The sequence below is a fragment of the Trematomus bernacchii genome, unplaced genomic scaffold (assembly GCF_902827165.1).
Source record: "Trematomus bernacchii unplaced genomic scaffold, fTreBer1.1, whole genome shotgun sequence".
Classification (NCBI taxonomy): Eukaryota; Metazoa; Chordata; class Actinopteri; order Perciformes; family Nototheniidae; genus Trematomus; species Trematomus bernacchii.
Window position 1 is genome coordinate 2,588,709 of NW_022987573.1, and position 20,109 is coordinate 2,608,817.

The 20,109-nt window shown below is 43.6% G+C and overlaps 1 protein-coding gene across 1 annotated transcript in view; it reads right to left on the reverse strand.

Annotated features, from left to right (window-relative positions):
• Positions 1-20,109, reverse strand: part of LOC117479462 (protein bicaudal D homolog 2-like) — a 43,668-nt gene that overhangs the window by 7,789 nt on the left and 15,770 nt on the right. The window contains exons 2-9 of the mRNA XM_034126416.1: positions 18,082-18,294; positions 7,091-7,243; positions 5,974-6,188; positions 5,642-5,888; positions 3,797-4,054; positions 3,466-3,669; positions 2,829-3,377; positions 2,168-2,319 (exon numbers count right to left, since the gene is read on the reverse strand). Coding sequence (XP_033982307.1) covers positions 2,168-2,319; positions 2,829-3,377; positions 3,466-3,669; positions 3,797-4,054; positions 5,642-5,888; positions 5,974-6,188; positions 7,091-7,243; positions 18,082-18,294 — 1,991 coding nt within the window. The remainder of the gene's footprint in view (positions 1-2,167; positions 2,320-2,828; positions 3,378-3,465; positions 3,670-3,796; positions 4,055-5,641; positions 5,889-5,973; positions 6,189-7,090; positions 7,244-18,081; positions 18,295-20,109) is intronic.

The window sequence follows — 20,109 nt, forward strand, 5'->3', positions numbered from 1 at the left end:
CTGGTGGCACAATGGCTGATGGGGGTCGGGAGGCGACTGCTGGCCTTTTGATGATGAGCAATCATCATATTCACACCACCGACAAACGGGCACTTTATCTGAGTTTTGTTGTGATTATTTACACTAGCTAATGCCGTTTATAGCTGCATATGGAAGCCTCAACTATTGCAGCACTCATGTGGAGTGCTACACGATCGATATCTATCAATAATGCCTCCAAAGAAACACACATACAAACTACCTCATCAGCTGTTGTCTGGAGCTTGATTGGTCACGGTGGGATGGATATCATAGACAGAGCAGAGAGGAGGAGGCAAGAGCAGAATGAAAGAGAGAAGAATGGATAGGGAACTAACAACAGAACAGCAAGAAGATTGGGGGTGTAAGTTTGAGGGGTAAGTGTGACTTTGGGCCAATGATTTGACTGCAGTATGAGCAGGAGCTGAGAGCATGTCCAGGCATGTCTTAGGAATGTTAGTGTTCACATGACCCCAGAGACGGCAGCTGAAGAGGCACACACATAAAGAAACACAGAGAGAAGCACGTAGCGACGAACAACATCCAACCCTGTCTCCTGCTGAACAAAATACACTTTAAAAATCTCAAGTAACTCTAATCAAAGAGAGGCACAGACTGTAGCATGAGATCACACAAAGGATCCAACAAAAACCTACACATTCCTTCAATTCCACTCCACTGTTCTTTGTCAAAGACCACACATTTGTATCTGAGAGTTTTCCACATCTTAGAAATCCACCTTTCCAGACTTTGTTTGATTACCATGAAAACAAGACTGTCAAACTAGGCTCCTGTAGTGGGCTTTAACTTAAGGCCCGCCCCTTTCCTCTCTTTCTTTTCCAGATGACTAGAGGACCGGTTGTTTTGCATTGAGGAAGGACGGAAGGGGGGACGGGAATACAAAAGGGGGGAGTGTGGGAAACCTTGCTCAGGCGAGTCCCCTCAGCCTCTCAATGAGTCCCCTGACCCAGCACTGTGCCGTGTAGGACATCATTTACATACCAATATGTGAATCACATAATCAGACCAAATGTAATTAATCTATAAGCAAAAAACTGTGACGGGCTACGTGGATACGAGCCTCAAGATCATCACCATCAGGGGAGGGGGGGGGCTTAATTGTGCAAAAGGAGGAAAACATGTGCATTAATGCAGACACTAAACAGCAAGCTCCAATGTGTTGTTATTATCTTAAGCCCCTCCAGCAAAAGAGGCTTAAAGACACAGACACCTAGCAAAGGCTCTACTACTTCAAAGCAAATATGATCTCACACCCTCTCAACAATGAAACCAATGAAAAGTGATACAACTCTAGGGGGATCCTAGAGGGTAAAAATGATGTCATTAGACGGAGCAAGATCTGGTTTCCTCTTAGCCCTGGTTGCCAGCACTCACTCTCATGTACGCAGACAGAGAGGTTTTCCTCCTGCTACTAATTGATTAGACACTGCAGGTATATGGATATGCTTTAGCAAGCACACTTCAGGGAGAGGTATTGAACTACTCTATGGGTAGGATGAAGTCCTAAATGCAAAAGGTAAGACTGTATCAGCATCTTAGCCGGATATATACGGGAGAAGTGCGCCTTAGCGTATTAAAAACATTCACGCCCACTCCCACACACAAAAAACAAGCAGTGTGAAAGCGCAGTGTTGAGGGGTGAATGTGTAATCCAGACCAAGATGAGGTGGGATTATGCACAGAACCTTTGACCGACTTCTCTGAGGAATCAGGAAAAGATTAGTGAGTGTGTCAACCCATCTAATACTCACACACTAAGTCACTGTTCAAAACAATAGTGACATATTTAAACGATACCCAGATTAAATACCTTCTGTGCTCTTTAATCAGTATCAATGCTAATACTACTTCCTGACTGTGATTCCCCAAAACGAAGAAACAATATAAACACGTCACTTTACAATAATACCATACAGCCAACATATGGTAAACATGGCTTACATTGTGATGATAATCTTTAATCTAATATTTCGTGTGCTAGGATCATATAGTGCATGTGCATTAATTACACAAGGCCATCTTGTCTGATGCGTAGGATTAATGATTTTGTGTCGGATATGAGCCTTGGAAGGCAAGGTGACTGAAACATGTTTTTCGGTGACGTCCATTGAGCAGACGCGTTTCTTACCGTGTGGCGAACATGGCTCGGAGAGAGGAAAAGGTGGCAGCGTCCTCCTTCAGGGCTTTGAGCTCATTCCTCAGTTTCATCATGGTCTCGGTTACCATCGCCTTTTCGTTCTCATACTTGCTCTTCAGATTGGCCAGAGCCACTTCAGCTGTCTGTGGTTGGAGGAGAAGAACAAAGCGTCAGTGCAGCTGGAAGGCGTTGATGTTGTGTTTCCTGTCTATAGAATTCTGTTAATATGGACCATATTACCTATTACTTTCAAGTTATTAGGGCCCAGCAGCCATTAGTTGTTATTGTTAGCTGCTGGTTTTAAACCCATAGGTGTGTGGTTTATGAGGGGCTTTCATGTGTGTGTTCTAATGGTCACTGAGTAACCACACACATACTTTAAAAGGGCTACCAAAGCAACTGCATACACACTGCGTGTCTGCGTTGTTGTTAGGGGGGGTGCTCTCCAATCTTAACCACACATATTCTCTGAGCAGCTGACAACATTGCTGCCGTCTCCATCAATGTTTGTTATAGATCTCGTCTGCATCGCATTTGCTGCAACAGCTGAGTAGACCTGAAATAGCTGACATCCTCTTCTGTCTTTCAATGAAAAATGACACATGTTTGGGAGTGATACATTCTTAGTTAAACCAGAATTCTCGGTGCCTACCTGTTTGTTGGCCTTCAGGACAGTCCTCAGGGTTGCAATCTGTTCCCTCTTGGTGCTGAGCAGGGATTTCAGTTTGAGGATCTCCTCCATGCAGGCCTCCTTGTCCTTGTCGGCCACAGTGCCGAGCTCCAGGGAGGCGACCCTCTGGCGGGACAGCTCTGTGGTGCGGTCCACCGCCAGCTGCAGGTGCTTGATCTGGTCTCGGATGATGGCCACCAGGTTGTAGATGTTCATGGGCTCGCGGCGATGTTCAGACCCGGGAGAAGGCAGCGAGGAGATGGGGGAAGGGGCTCCGTCAGACAGGTCGGTCCTACCAGGCTCAGGGAAGAGGCCCTTGGTGAGCAGGATGGGAGAGCGGCGGCCACGACCCTCAGGGCTGCTCCGACCTCCCTTACCTTGCTTGTAGAAGTCCAGCATGACACGGTTGGGCGTCTCGTTGTTGCACATGCAGACGTGGTTGTAGAGGGTGGCCAGTTCTTCGCTGAAGGTGACCAGCTCGTCCTGTGCAACACTAAGGCTGCCCTGAGACTCGCCTGCCACGTCGCTCACCTGTGAACACAGAGAAAGAAGCTTCAATTAAGCTTGTTACAAGATTAACTATTTATTTGATCATCAATAAAAAAGAGCAACATCTCACCTTGCGCAGCTCCTTTTCTAGCTTGATCTTCATCTCTCTCTCTGTCTGACTGGTCTTCTCCAGAGTTGCCAGCTTCCCTCCCAGCGTTGTGACGTCATATTCCAGACGGGTGCGCTCCTCTTCGTAACTTGACTGACAGGCCTGATATTGTGTCTTCAGAGTCTTCAGTTCCTCCTTCAGCTCTCCTGCTTCGGACACGGCAACCTAGCAAAGAAAGATCAATGGTTGAAAATATATAAAAGCTGAGTATCAACAAAGGAAGTAGACATTCTGCTTTTAGCTTGACACATTGACATAATTTAATCTACCGATAGGAGGAAAGCTACCGTACCTTGTACTTGCACTCCAGAATCTCAGGTCCATTGATGTCCACCTCGTAGTAATCTCCGTCCTCGTTGCTGTCACGTTCTTTCTCGTTGTCCAGGGCAGAATGGCGCTCCTTGCTGGCTTGGAGCTTGCGCATGGCGCTGAGGTTCTCCGTGAGGCGGTTGACCTTTTCCTGATGCTCGGACAGAGCACCGTTAGCATGCTCCAGCTGTTTCTGGGAGTCCTGCAGGGTGGACAGCAGGTTGACCTTCTCACGCTCCATCTGAGGAGAGAGGCAAAGACATGGGAGGTTATCATACTGCATTCTGTAATTAAAGTACAATGCTCCCTGCTGGGCCTTTCACACATGTCACCATTTTACATTTGAATTTCGCTGTTACACGATAATGTGAATGGTTCCTGTTTTGAAAATATATCATATTAAATCAGTGGATTAAGTGGCATGTTGTGACTCCACCCACTATCAGGCTTGTGTTGCTAAGTTATGTGAAGCTTATCAGTCAGGATGACCTTGACAATTCTCCGGACTGCACTCCGTGTAAGCTCAGAGGGTCGTCTTACACACACGGACCCAGTTATGCTGATATAGGCAGCCAGCTATTTCAGAAGCTGATCTGTAAATAATGTAAAAGTATCATGTGTACATCTGCATACATTTTTTATGAGTGCGGAATAAATAATGATGAACAACTTCAAACAAATATGTAAAGTTTGATTAAAATGCTGTGTCATGTTAAGGAGCTAACTGTTTAATATTCCTTTATATCACATGTTAAGATACAAACAATGTTAATAAAAAAAAGATTTGAATAAATAAATAATGTATTAAATGACTGATCTTTGCACATATTGATCTATTCCTACAGAACCCATATTGTATGTTGTTAAACATCAACAAGAACTAATAAGGTGAAACACAAGGAGTGGACGTCTAGGATCAATCATTGAGTACCTAATCAATAGAAGGTATGAGAGGAATGAGAGGGCTAGATTAGTAAAGGATGGTTTTTGTTTGCTCTGCTCTGATTCCTCACTGGGATCTGTGGAATGACCTGGCAGGAGGCTTCAGCAGGCGGAGTGACATGCTGCGGGTCATACCAAAACACACAGCTTTGTCAGCCAACCAGATCCGGCACAATGATTGGGTTGAGAAGCAGAACGGTGTCCTTAGCAGGGCAGCATTGAGATAGCTTGAACTTTACTTTATTAATCCGGCAACCGTGTTTATGTTTGATGAAGGGAGAAAAAAAAAAGAATCCCTTGGCTCTCAAAACAATCCACAAGTTCCCCATACTTTCTGGTAGCCATGGTGCCCAATCAGGCGTGGCTGCTCCACTGGTTCCACCACCCGCTGCCTCCCGGCCCAGCAGAGCCTGAAGGGTGTGTGTGTGTGTCTCCATGGATTAATTTAGAGGATTTAGACCCCTGCAGCAACCTGGGTCAGGATCTACCGACTCAGTGTGTTAGACACACCTCTGGCATACTCAAAAACACAGTCCTGCTGATTTATTTTATGATAACTACTTAATCTAGTTTGTTTTGATGGCATGATAAAACATTTAATAAGCATTGTGCTCATTTATTCCCATATCAAGAATATCTGGAGGATGTCAAAGTCAACTTTAACTTTGACTAGTCAAGGTACTATAAATCTTTGACTCTCATTAGCTTGCTATTGATTTTTTTCTTCACCAAATACACCTTAAAACACAAACATTTACTTCCCAATCTGGGAGACTGCAATTGCCTTATCGTTTCTTACTTGTCCGTGGAATGGATGGTTATAATGGTTACCAATGTGTTTAACTGTTTACTGACATAAATGTTTACACAGTTGTTAATAACAAACCTGCATCAGCTGCTGTTTGAGCTTCTGGATCTCTGAGATGTTCAGTTCGCTCAGCAGGTCGTCCACCAGGCTGGGAGCGGGATTGAACAGCTCTTCCTTCTCGGGAGAGGAGATGCAGTTGTTGTAGGCGAGAGCATTGGCCAGTTTGGTGAAGCCATTCTCAAATTCCTGCAGAGCCTCGTCGTTGTTGGGTTCAGTGGAGGCATCGTCGCTGAACTTGAGACCAACCAGAGAAATGCTGAGAGGGCTGAGGGGAGAAAGTAGGAACGGTGTGTTATTTGTTGTTCTTTACCGTGTTTGCTGAGTCCTATGAACACTTTGTGTGTTTTCACCTGTGACAAAGAGTGTCTCCAATGTTCATGTAGTGGGACAGCTCTTTCCTCAGGGATGCTTTCAGCTCTCGCTCAGTCTTGATGGTCTCCAGAGCCTCAGCTAGCTGACGCTCTGCGATCTCCTTCAGGCGGATGGCATCCTCCAGCTGGCTGTTAAGGAACTGAGTGTCCTCCTCTTGACGACGGATCTCATGCTTCAAACCTTCAAACTCCACCTGGGTAAAAAAAAGAGGTGATGGAAGACGACTGATGAGTTTTGAATTGACAGAAAACGAAATACAACAAGATGCAGCTCAAATTTAAACAAGCTGTCAGACTGGATCATGTGTGGCAAACCAGCTGGATCAAACAGAATGACATTATACAAGATTATGTTAATTGAGAGAATATCCATTTAATTTCCCTTTCTAATTAGTTTTAAGTTAATTGGATTTGGGAATCCTTTTTATATTGGAGGTCTTAAAAGTAGGAGCCGCTTTTGTTTGGTTTCATGCCCTCTGTGATGAATATGGAGAACAGAATCCGAGATGACAAGCGCATATGCAAAGAATTAACAGCTCAAGGATAAAAGCTTACACTAAATGGAAATATCCAAGCTCTGTATTATGTTTGCAAATGTGCAAAGGGGATTTTATTTGTATTTCCACTCATTTGACTAAACCAAGGAAGTTTTTTGAAGTGTTAGAATCTCTCTGAATAATGATAGCTGCTAAAGAGTCGGTCAAACACTTCTACAGCCAGGCTGCAGAAAAGAAAAAAACAAAGGCAGCTGCTTATCTCGTTGCTGTATCAGAGGATGTTTTTATTATCGTAATTAAATCAGAATTTTAAAGCTTCTTTTGGCTGTCTAATCAGTACAAGAAGGAGACACACTGAGAGCTAATGAGAGGGAGGATGAGGGCCTGTAGGGCGGCTCAGATGCTGTTAGATAGTTTACAGTACATGTGTGTGTATAAATAGTACTACGCTGAGATGCCTGAAACTACCCGTTTAATTAAGCCTTGCCAAGAAGACTCCCTGATAACCATCAACAAAGGCGGATTTAACAGGAAAGGGGATGTTCTGCTGTATGATTCAAACGTTGTGCATCAGAGCTGCAGCCCTGTTTTATCCTCACCTGGCTCTGTTTGAGCATGGAGACCTGCTTCTGCAGCGAGATGTTCTCCTCCTCCAGCTCGGTGTAGTCCTGCAGCAGACGAGCCTCCCTGAACTTGTACTCCTTGATGTCATCACGCAGCTGATTCCTCTGGAGCTCCACCATCTGGCTGTTCTGTAGGGCAACAAGAGGAAGGGCTGTCAGTGACCACCATTTCAATCTCTTTTGACCGAGGGTGGGAGAGATGGCCATGATTGGATATTGTTGCTTTAGTATAACGGTTAGTGTCACGTTGGCTATTTAACACTTTAAATCTTGCTCGATACAAAAAGATCCCATCTGGTCCGACCCATCGTGTGTGTGTGTGTGTGTGTGTGTGTGTGTCTTTGGTGTGTGTGCCTGTTTGTGTTTGAGAGGGAAGTGCCAGGTGTCTCTCCAGGCAGTGGGCCACAAGTGTGCCTGCCTGCCAGCTCTGAAAGCACCACAGAGACCGAGCCGACATATCTCTCTCATGGTGACAGACATTCAATAGCCAGAAAGCTGTATTAGTCTAATTTTCTAAAGAGGCGTTAAATTAGGCATGGTTCGCTATACAGAAGCATTAAAGAACTTACTGGCACAAATTGTAGAATTAAGTCGTTTTAGTTGGAACTCGAAATCGGAATATCTGACTATTACCAGTTAATATGTGCTCATATTTTTAGATATATACTGCAAATGTAGATCTTTTCTGCTCAGGAAAGGCATTATGAATTATATAAAAAAGGTAGAGATGTAAGAGAAATGCCCTTCCCCCCCCCCGCTGTTAGACTGCCACACAAAGCGAAGGATCTGATCAGCCGTACTTAGCCACCTGTGTTCTACTACCTCGTCTATAGCCCTGTTTAACCCTCTGTCCTCTTTCTTCAAGATGTGCCCATGGCTTCCTTTCCCTGCCGACTACCTCATCCCATAACACAAGAATCCCACAGGACACGTGGGTGGGGGGAATCTTAGCCGGCGGCTGTCAGAGAAATAGCAAATAAAAGCTCTGAAGTAAGGGGATACTCGGTGAAGGAGAGTGGGCCTCAGCCTTTTTGAACTGAATAAATGAACATACACATGTGTGTGTAATGTGAGAAAGAGTGTGTGAAATAGATCTGTGTTCAGCACCGTCTGAACTCACCTTGAATGTGTGTGTGAAAGTGAGCGTGTGACTTTGGACACAAACAGCTCGTGATCAAGTAAGGAATGTGTGCAAATATGTGTGTGACAAAGTGAGAAAAGAACAGCAGTCTCTGTATCTACAGTATAGTGAGCATTTGCATGTGGCTTTGAATATGTGTGGGATGTGTGGCTTTCTCTCAGGCGAGTTGGCAGAGATAACCTAATACCAGAGGGACAATTAGCCTCCCTCGGTTGCCCCTTCCTCTCACACCGTAACCATGTGGCCGCATCAATCCCTGCTCTCAGATCATAACAGCAACCAGAGGAAGTCGATCCTGAGAGGCTTTCACTGTGCAGATTTTCTCATGTCTCCACTGCCTTGAGATTAAATACACATCAGTAATATAATGTGTACAAAAATAGAGTGAGTAATAAGCTGGTGATGACAGGTTCCTGATGGCTAGAAACACCTTTTAATAAGGACCATTGCTTTGATCCCCTTAACAGTAATGAGCTCAGACACATGCCAGTATAGTATAACATATTAATACAGCTTTAATTGTAACCAACAATAAATCACGCTTTGTTAACAAACTAATGGATCTCAAGAGACTGTCACGCAACAAAACACTATTATTTGTTTCCTTATTAGTTATAATTAGAATGTACTCGCTTAGTTGGCTGACTGTGAGGAGTTTACTGACAAACAGTATGTTGCTGGATCCCCCCCGATGAAGCGCATCTCGTTTGCTCTGTGCAATAATTAATCGCTATGTGCAGAGCCGAGTTGCGGCTGACGTTTGAAGGTGCATTAATATTCATCGGGGGTTTTGCGCATGCCTAACGAACGTGGGCGTTTGCTCTGCAAAAGCCCTGATGTTAGTGCATTACTGAATAATGCATGAGCTTACAATACAGATCAGTCTAACAGTAAACATCAATTGAATGGTCCTGACATCGTAGAGAAATCTGAATTAAAGCGAAAATGGGGGAAAACAGTCAAATTGTTGATAGGTTTACGTACTCTAGCTGGCAGGTTTGTAGTATCAAACTATTTACACACTATTGTATTAAGATTTTCAGCATATCACCACACTGCTGGAGTAATCTCTTAGCCTCAGCTGGAGGGTCAGTGCTGCTCGGTCCTGATGAATACAGGCCTCCTCTGAACCTGATTATGATCCTCCTCCAATCTGATTATTATGCATACCAGGGCTTTGACCTTTCACCCTGCTTCCACATCCTCTGCTGCACTGAGCCTCTCAGGGACTGGGGGGTGGGTTTGCGCTGCTGTTTGACAGGAGAACTCATCAGTGTTTACTGTGGCCATGTGTGTCCCTGCTATAAAAGGGTGAATGACATTAAATCAGGAGGAGCACACGCCTCTCTTGGGAATTGTTGTGATATAATATGATAATGAGTGTGTGTGGCTGGGTAGATACTGGGTGTGGCTTTAAGAAGGCCATCTGAGGTGCCATCAATAAAGTCAGTGGGAAGCCTCTCTTGAGCATGTGCCTCTGTTTGCTTTAGGGATGACCCCCCCGCCTGCTGTCACCACAGGTGACGTCTGGGCAGCTGACCTTAATGCGCCCACACACATACAAATGTTTCACTTCCATGCAAAGTGGGTGGTAGTGAAAACAGAAGCAGACAGTTGTACAGGCACACCAGAAACACGCAAGATACTTGTGATATCGTATACGTTTAAAACTAAAGTAAGGACTAGTGCATTATTGTGTATATGCATGATAAAGCATAGTCGTTTTTTGCTCTAATGAACTCTCACTAGGCCATTCAATGCTGCAATATGTCACGAGAGCTCACATTTCAGTGGGTCAGAGCTTCTTACGGTAGCTTATAGGAACTCTCTCACTTTTAGCTCCAAAGCTTTCTTTTCACCATTGAACTGCTCGACAGCACAGTGGAGCTGAGCCTGCTTAAATCTCACTAAAGCTTTGAGTATTTTCTCAATGTGTTTGAGCCCCTATAACCTCTACTTCTATGCTCCATCACTGAGTAAGCCACAGTGGCAACGTTTCAGGCTTAACACAAGTGTAGATTATGCATGTTTTTCACGTTTTGTTAAAGGCTCTGCATCGCTCTTAATAACTAAAATATGCATTTCTGCAAATCCTATCATAGGCCGGTGGTTATCCACAATGAACCCATAACTCAGGTCAGCTCCTATAAGTATCTTGGTGTCCATCTAGATAATACACTCAGCTGGAAGGCGCATGTTCAAGGTCTGTGCTCTAGACTTCAGCAGCGGTTGTACTTTCTGCGTCGACTCCGGGCTTTCGGAGTCGACCAGAAGTTCATGTTACTGTTTTTAGAAGTATTCGATGTTCTCGCGTCCAGGAGAGGAGCTTAGAATGAAGAGACTAATGGAGTCTCCGAAAAGGTTCAAATTGGTGAGTTTAATTAAATGGCACGATGATACAACAAGCAGAGGGTAAGGAAAAGACAAAGCCGGTGTTGTCTTCAGAGTGGCTGCAGCGAAGAAGGGCGGAGCGGTCCTCTGTCTGCTGTTTTTATCCATGTCTCGTTGTCTCCCGCTGTGCAATAGTGGGCCCTCCCTACTCATTTGCCGGTTCGATATCGCGAGAGCACAGATGATTTCGACATTGATATTCTCTGCCTACTTCCTTAAGCATTTTCTCCTCATTATCTCTGTCATGACTTTCTATTTAATACCTTATAAACAGCTGTAATCGTTAGTTTAGAAGTCCTAGAAACACTTTTACGACATGCTACGTACTGACCGGATATGAAGGATTTTCAGAATAAAAGCTTGGCATTGAGACTGAGAACTTCCGGGTTTTTTCACAATAAAACAGCTTTTAAAACTGACGATATATTTTAGACCAATTATGCTATTAACATTGATTTTAATTTCTAACAATCCCTCCTTTCATACCTTTTAAGGTGTGAACACAATACTGAAATTAATGAGTTCTTCATCTGTAAACATTGATTTTAAATTTCTAACACTGTTCTATCATGCAGTGTTGGAGAGCATCATGAGGTATGGTATCACTGCCTGGTATGGTAACTTGACAGTGCAGTCAAAGTCACAGATCGCTCGCCTGGTACAGACTAGGGATGCTCCGATCGCCGATCGCCGGAATCAGTATCTGCCGATACCGATCGCCGATCCGATCGAGTGGGCGGGGCCTAAATGGAAGATTTAAACATCACTTTAAATCTTCCATTTAAAGTGATGTTTAAAACTCAGTTAATGGGGCTCATTCACTGGAGCTTCCACAAACAACAATCAACTTAATTATTACATTCAAATTATGTATATTATTCAAGTTTACATTCACTTTGGATAATAACACGGGAGAAATGAGCAAGCGCTCTCTTTTCCTCTCTCCCCCTCTCTCTCTCTCTCCCCCTCTCTCTCTCTCTCTCCCCCTCCCCCGCTCTCCCTCTCCTGACAGCCCGTCAGTATCGTCTCATGCAGCTCGCTGATCCAGTAATGTGTGAGGCCGACAGTGAAGAATAAACATATTTATAACTAGTTTAGCTTGTTTCAGAGGTAGATAAAATAGCTAAGTGTGTTAGGTCTAACTCTTGTGTGTTTCGCTCCGCTCACCGGTCCGTCACAGCGGGTGGAGCTGCAGGATTTCTGCTTCACACACACGTTGCATACCGCTATTTTACTGTCTTTTTCGGACACCTTAAAATAATGCCAGACCGGTGAAGCCATTTTGGCGAGCTTGTTTTGCCGCGCACAGAGAAAAGTGTCATGTATTTTACGTCATGCGATCGGCCCTCGCGATCGGCATGTTTAGAGAGCACCGATCGATCGGTAGAGAGTGAGTATCGGCAGATCTCGATCGGTGACCGATCGATCGGAGCATCCCTAGTACAGACTGCTATGAAGATTATGGGGGTTAAAAAACACCCATCTCTCCAAAACATATACGAGCAGTCGATTATCAGACAGGCAAAAAAAATTGTGTCTGATCCCACCCACATACTCCACCCAGAATTCCAGCTCCTACCTTCTGGTAGAAGATTCAGGGTTCCCAGGAGCAGGCTGAACCGCTATAAGCACTCATTCCTACCTATGTCGATTAAGCTTCTTAACATTCACATGAAATGATATGTAGTCAAATGTAACGAAATGTACTTTTTTTTAATGTTGGCCATGAGGGTTGTGCAATAGGTCGCCATTGTCAGTATGTACGTGTGTGTATTGTGTTTGTTCAAACGGTGTATGACTGATGATATGTGTATGTCTCTTAATGTCCACTATGTTTGTATATGTACATGGATGCACTGCAGGACGGAGTCCAGAACAAATTTCCTTACGGGGACAATAAAGTATATCGCATCGTATCGTATTTACTAGCTTTTCACCCCTCTGGTTTAGTTCCCTCGAAAGTGCTGCGACCCCCATATGGCAAGAGACTGTACTATTGATTTAATAGAGAGACTCAATATAAAAAATATATATTCTCCCTTTTTCTCTTGCACTCCGCTGACCTCTATTCCTCTCCATCCTACCTACTATGCACTTCAGTAAAATGCACATGCACTGAATTTCCTTCTCAAATGACTCTTCCTACAAAGTGCAGAGGGGTCCCCAGATGCTATGACACCAGGTACAGGTCAATATTGCTTTTTTAACCCTCTGTCTTGGCTTCTCTTTCTAAAACCACTGGCCTCCATTTCACAAACATTGACGTGCTCATATTTCCCACCCCCACCCTCTCTCTCCTCAGCGTGTCAGTGTGCCTTTAGAGACCATGTATCAGTCACAGTTGAATTCCCTCCTCCTACCAAGCTTTAGTTCCATCATGTCTATCTATCAGATGAAAAAATAAGTAGACAGGGCTCGCCATGTTGAATTCAGCTTGCAGATCTCAGGTGATACAGGGCTCCAGAACGCACTACGATCTTCAGATAGCTAATGAGTGAAAACACGTTTCATCTCCTGTAGGCTCTGCCGCACGTCAAGGTCATGTCAGCCTGAGTTAACGCTAACTCTACCAAGCCCAGCACATCCCAGGATTACCTTCAGGAGAGACAAGAAATGAATCCTAGATGCACTGCAGTTCAACCCCCCCAGAATAGGTTTAGACCGAGCAAAGGAATAATGAAGCTCAGGGGCCTATTGCTACTGTCACAGCTAGAATGTGGGTGAAAGCAGATCTGCTTTTATCCTCCTCTTCGCTGCAAGCAATTGTCATTCTATGCAGCCAACCCAGACTCCATTACAGAGACACAACACAGTCAAGGTCACACTTTTCAATGAGACAATTACAATCTAAAAAATGAAAGGAACCCTGTGAGTGCGTAGCTGATGATTCTTTGCCTGGTGTGAGTGTATAAAAGCCCACAGGGTGAACGTGTCCACATGCACTTATGAGTGAATTAGTGATTTTGAGGTCATTTGGATGAGAGTGGAGAACTGTTGATGTGAGCACATTTACACCCATTATCTGCAGTGAATGTGTAGGCCTGTTGTGTGTTTGTGTGTTGATGATTTATTAGGATCCATTGATCCAGCATGGAAAACCTCTTTGGTGCTACGAGCCAGAGGCTTAAATCAAGATCGACACTTTCAGAGCTGATACCAAAGACAAATATTGTTAGGGATCAATGGCACATCTTCTAAATGTGTTTTAGAGACGCATCCCTCTCAAGTCATCAATCTTTTAGACATGCGACTCAGGAGGAAGCTGAAGTGGGAGTCAGATTGAATGATGGTGGGGGCTGTGGCCAAAAAACATCTGCAGGATCAAGTGTCAGTTATGAGATACTCGTTGAAAAAATTGAAATTTGAGTAAAAATGTGTTTATTACATCTCTTCTCCTTCTGCTGCTGTCTCATTGAGTTTTTTCTTAAGTTCATTTTTCAACCTTTTCTCTGTTTGTCTTTCTCTACTGCCCATCACCTCCAACTATTGCAGGACAGGAGGTGATCCGGCATGGCATTTATGTCACAAGAAATAATAAGGCAGTCGACATCAGCACCCTAGAGCCTTCGAGGAGTCCTGTTACATTAGCCTCCCGTCAGACGATAATAACAGGGAACAAAGAGCAACCTTACTTAGGCTGCCTTTACACGCCTCTGACCTTTCAGTAATCAAGGTAAGGGCTGCCATGACAACAGAAATCCTGCTCTCATGTCCCCTGAAAAAATGAAAAATGCAGCATCGCACTCATTTCTTGTCATTACAATAACTACAATGGCCTTCCTTTCATTAGCTTTGTACTTCTGCACTCTTCTGACCTTTTATACTAAGCCCAACGATGCGGACCCCCCCCTCAGGTGTTTAATCCAGCCATTTGAAAAGGCACTTAAATTAAAAGGGAAGCCTGACAGCTCCATCGACTGTGTCCATGAGGTGAAAAAAACAATCATGTTTATCATTTAAATGAGCAACACTTTAGGCGATTGACAAAAGCTCAACATCATAATTTATTGGTTTGGGAGGGGAAATGGCCAAAGCAGGTAAATCACCTCAGGGTGACAGTAGTTATGGAAGAGACTTGAGGCAACACATGTTACTGTGTCAGCATATCCTGGGTGGTGCAAATGAAGAGGAAATACTGGAAGCAATCATGTGATGCTGAGGTGGAAACACATTACATTTTTTATGAGTGTGATTGGAGTGTACACAGATAACACTTCTCAGCGTTTTTATCAGTGGCTTTGCTCGATCATTTCCTAAGGAGGCAGGCAATGGAGACCCCCATTCAGAGAGCATAATGGCAGCCATCACTGTAGGCACAGTCCTCTCAAGACATGAGATTGAATGTAATGAAGTCATGCCTATTAGAGTGCACCTCCTTACAATTTTACTGGCTCTTTGTGAGGATTTAATCCTGTAGACTGCGGCATAGCACTGACATGTGTCTTACCAGTGCTTGGGGCTAGCATTTGAGTCTTTGCCATGAAAGCATGTCTAGGCGGTTTGAATGTGATGTCAACATCCAGCTGAAATAATGTTCCTAAATGGTAGAGAATGAACTGCCCTGTACAGAGAAAGAGTTATTTTACACTTAATTAAATATCCACATCTGCAGATTGTTGGAGTGATGGCATTATCTAGCGATTGATTTTTGATCAACACACAGTCAAATTACATTTTGTAAGCCTTTCGCAAGCTGTTTTTCATCCGTACTGATCTCATAAAAACTCTCACCCGAAATACAATGTAATAGATTACAGAGAAACCTTATAGATATATAATAACACCTACTTTAAACCAAAACACAAAAGGCAACAGTTACAGCAAAACTGTCAGTTGCATTTAATGATGAAATTGAGTCATTCAATCAACCTCCTGATGTAATATGATTACCCATAATGCCCAGAAAAGAAGCACAGTCCACCATTGGTGCTGAGTTTACTCTCATTAAGCCTTTCTCCTAACGGATTTTAGGCCTCCTTCTCCTTCTTTCTCACCATTCTTGCCGTCTCCAAGTGCTCCCCCTTTCTCTCCCTGCCTAAGCTTTTGGGCTAATTTGAAACCCAGGAGACAAAGGCGTCTTTCAGTCCTGTCAGTCTGGTCACAGTGCCAGCCAGTGCCCAGGCTCCCTCCATTTGCCTGCCACACACACTCCTCCTGACACCCACAGAAGCACCATTAGAAGGGTGTCATTATCTCCTATACATGGGGCAATTTACACTCTAACCCCTTTTACCTCGCCAATTAGAGCTGGCCAGAGCCCATGGTGCTGCTTTAGGGTGTTTATAATGGGAATACCACCTGCAGGAAGGCCCTAATGCAAACCAGTGCACCACCAGTTATACCAACACAGTATATAAGCTAACCAGCTATCACTACAATCCTATTTCTCTTACATTTTTGGAATAAAGATATAAGAAGTAACTTCAGATGTAATGTCTTTGTAGAAAGAAATAACATTCAAGTTGAGTCTTGAATGTCTGCAGGCAGTAAAATGTGTATTCTGCTGCAAGCACATGTCTTGGGAGGCACATCTGGCTTTTATTATTCCCAACTTAAACCAACATAGATGCAGAGCTGAGCATCAGCTGACCTAATTATAGTGGAATTGGGAGCTTTCCGGAACTTAAGTCGTTTTGAGGGACATGCCATTTTTAAAGTCTTTTTCACTAATCTCAGTAAGAAATGCGGCTGACATCTGTTTCAAGCAGTGACTCGCGGTAAACAGCAGCGATTCAAGCAGCTGCCCACCAAAGAGTTAAGACTCACTTTAGAGGGAAGCCCTTTTTTAACTCGCCTCCCTCCCAATTACACTGGAATTACCAACTTGAGCTTCAAAACAGAGGACCCAGCTAAATCTGCTGTGCACAAACACAGGAAGACTTGGAACATTGATGGGTTTAACTACCACATGACAAAAGAGTGATACAGAGAAGAAGAAGTGCTCAATCTCATACTGTGGGAAGATGATTGCGTGGAGAGGTATGCATGGAACGGGTTACAACACTGATGATTTAGCACCAAAATGTAGCTGTGTGTCTGAAATAAATAATGCCTGGATAACAAACTAATATAATGCAAAAACATACAGAAATGTAGTTCCTTTAGTGTGCACTATGCCATGCATCACGCACCATTCTAGAGAAGCGAGTAGTCTGTCCCTTATTTCTCAAGCTACTTCAAACCAACCTACTTAATATTCCAGCCTTTGCTTGGGTGTCAAGGGAGCATAGACCAAAGGAACTCTTTTAAGGTGAGAAGCTCCCTCTGCCCTCCTGTCACACTCTGTTCATCTCTTCTCATCCTTTTATATCTTCCTGCCTGTACGTACTGTACTTCTTCAAAGCTCTGTTCTCCTCTCAGTCTGTGTGATTTGAACCTGTACTGCTATTCTGTTCATGCAATCTCCTCATCACTAGCTTCATCAAAGAAAATCACACATGCATGGCCATTGGCAAAGACACACAACCCACGCTCTGCACTGCATTGCACTCTCGTCTCTTTTAATGAGGTCAATTAGCTGTGAATATATGTAAATGGAGGCTCTGAATAGGTCAGACATTGTCCAAAGTGGGGCGCAGACAATAACGGTTAGCATTACGCTAGTGAGGAAAGATTAAGAGAAAATAATATAATGTGTATGGGTATGCCCTGATAAATGTTTAAAAAACATTTCAGTTAACAGACGGTTGGGCCAACGACTAGTTTGATGTTAACTTTTTTTACAACGAGGCATGGCATTAATGCTAAAGGTGGGGCAACAGGTTAAGCACTACTGTCATTCACCAGTTTATACAAATGTGAGATATGAATAGTTTATTATGTCATGCCTTCTTTTCTTACAGAGCATGTTTCCCATGGTCTCAGTGCTTTCCCTGATCTGTAATTATAACTCCACCCTGCATCACAATAGTGTTGGAGGATCATATTAGGCTTAAAAGGCAAGATGTTTCCCCGTGTCTTAACATGTCAGAAACGTACCAGCTGCTGACTCTGCAATCACACCCTTAATAGCACAGGCTTGGACAGCAAAATCAAAGTGATTATTATGACAGACAGAGTCTATCTGTAAAAAGTGTAAAACTGTATGCCCCAGTTTCCTCCTGCAGGCTCACAAACACATGGCTTGAGACTGATCAGTGATAAATATCTGTTATGCTTCAGACGAATATAAACATCGACAAAGACACCCGTTGTTCTTGATAGCTGCAAGCAAACAAGACACAGCCCTTTGCTTCAACTCAGAAAATAGTTCATTTTCAAAGTAATGACGCGAGAAAATTAGCACCACGATACAGTGTCTTCTATTGAGCAGTAATATTCTGTGAAGTGACTTTATCCGATCCTGACCTTTCAAACGTCATGTGTGTATTATTAACATCCTTAAATACTTATAATAATTCTGGAATATGTCTGATTGTGTATCTCCGACTCTTACCTCTCTCATCTCCTGGGTGATGGTGTTCATGCGTTCATTCTCAGACTGGGTGTTGGTGAGGATGTTGCGTGCCTGGCGGACCTCGGTCTGCAGCTCCAGGACCCTCTGCTCGTAGTAGGCCTCCTTACTGGCCGACTCCTGGATAAGAGACTCCTCACGGCTCTCCCCATCCGCTGCCACCTTCCTGTGGTTGGAGTAGGCTTGTCCAAAGGCCTGGAGATACAATGAAGGAGGAGAAGCGTTTTTTTAGAATGTGTTTTTAATACATTGTTAATGATATTTAGTGGCCAGGCGACAGATATATGTCAGTCAGGGGATTGAAGCATTAACAGGCTATTATATTTTTACAATCGGGATTTGTAAAAAGGTTATTTAGTGATTCAGCCATTCTTAAGTGACACTAATCTCTATTACTATGGTTCAGCTAGGGACTGGGGCTAGAATAACCTCCCAAAACCCTGCCGTCGCCCCGTAGAGATAATCAGTTAGGCTCCATCTGGGCTGCATCATCCCATCTTCCCCCTGTCCCCCCCCCCACATCACTCCCTCCCTGCACGTGCTCGGCACCGACTCCACAGATGGGAAAGCCAAACAGTAAAAGTAGAGCAAATGCTCTGGGTGATGATGAGAGGCCTGTGTTCTAATGCTCTTAATACCTCAGGAGATCATAGCAGAGTACGGCAAGGTCAGCAGATATTTGATTTTTACGGATTGCCCGAGGGGGATGAAATTCATAAAGATTACCTATAAGACAGAAAGAAAGAGTAACTATGGAAGACATATAGGCTAAGGCTTCTACCTTCTGTAGGGGATATTCTCAGTTCAAGTCTAGGGGGGGGGGGGGGGGGGGGGGGGGGGGAGTCCTGTAGTTTCATTGTGCAAAATGAAATAAATATATAATGCTGGCTTAATTTTGATCTTCATTTTTTGCTTTCCTGCAAGGCATCAATATATGAACAGAGACTGACAGTGAGGAAGACCCTAACTGCAACAGAATCTAGGTTAGGCTACTCTCTGCCTTCCCAAAATAATCATCCCCCTGATTATAGATTTCATTTCCACTCCTGTAACCACCAGTGATCGTGTGGAAAAAGTTGATTCTCATCTCGCCTCACAGCTCGAGTGCAGGCAGTAATCTGAAATCACCTGAGGCCCTGCATCTGACCTTGTTTGCAGCTGCAGTGCAGTCTCTTCTCTCTGACATGCTACCCCCATACATCTGCAGGATTTTCTCTATTTGACTGCCTATCATACTAATCCCAGTAATTCCTTTAGAGGAAGGATAACCTGGACATTTGCATTAGTTGAACTGGCCTACTTGCAGGACTTAAGAGTTTCATAAATATGTGAGTGTAAAACTATTTCAGTGGGTTACAGATGTGCGCAGCGTGACATCATGTCTGGTGCGGGGTGCGGGAGGCTACATTATCTCTCTCACTTTCCAGGATCCAGCGAGCAAGGATGAAGAGATAAAACCTCAGCCTGGAACACAACATGTGCAATTTGGAAGCAACGGCAGATTGAAATGGTGATAACTGAAATTTGATTGTGTTAGTTCTCTAAAGATTGCCTTTTTTTCTTTGACAGATAACCTGAAAATGTGTTGCACTAGAAAAAAATACGGTAACTACCAAGCCAACACAAGAGCTGAAATGAGTTGCCTAGTCAATGAGTCCAATGACAGAAAATAATTGGAGGGTGATTGACAAGAATATGTTGTTGTTATAAAAGTTAAAAAGCATTTCGATATTTGTTTGCTTCGCAGTTTTGAGGATGTCCTGCTCTTCTTTGAGTTATGTAATAGTAAACTAAATATCTTGTTGGCTGAACTGAACTGAAAAGTGGTTTATGAAAGTTATTTTGCAGTATATTAATTGATAATGAAAATAACAAATGACTGTTCAGAACATGTATAAACATATCTAGATACGACTTCTGGGAGGTGCTTAAGTAATCTTGAAGCCAAGGTTCATTAGACATTTATTGACAGGCAAAGTGTGTCAATAAAAAACTTATGTCAGTAACTCT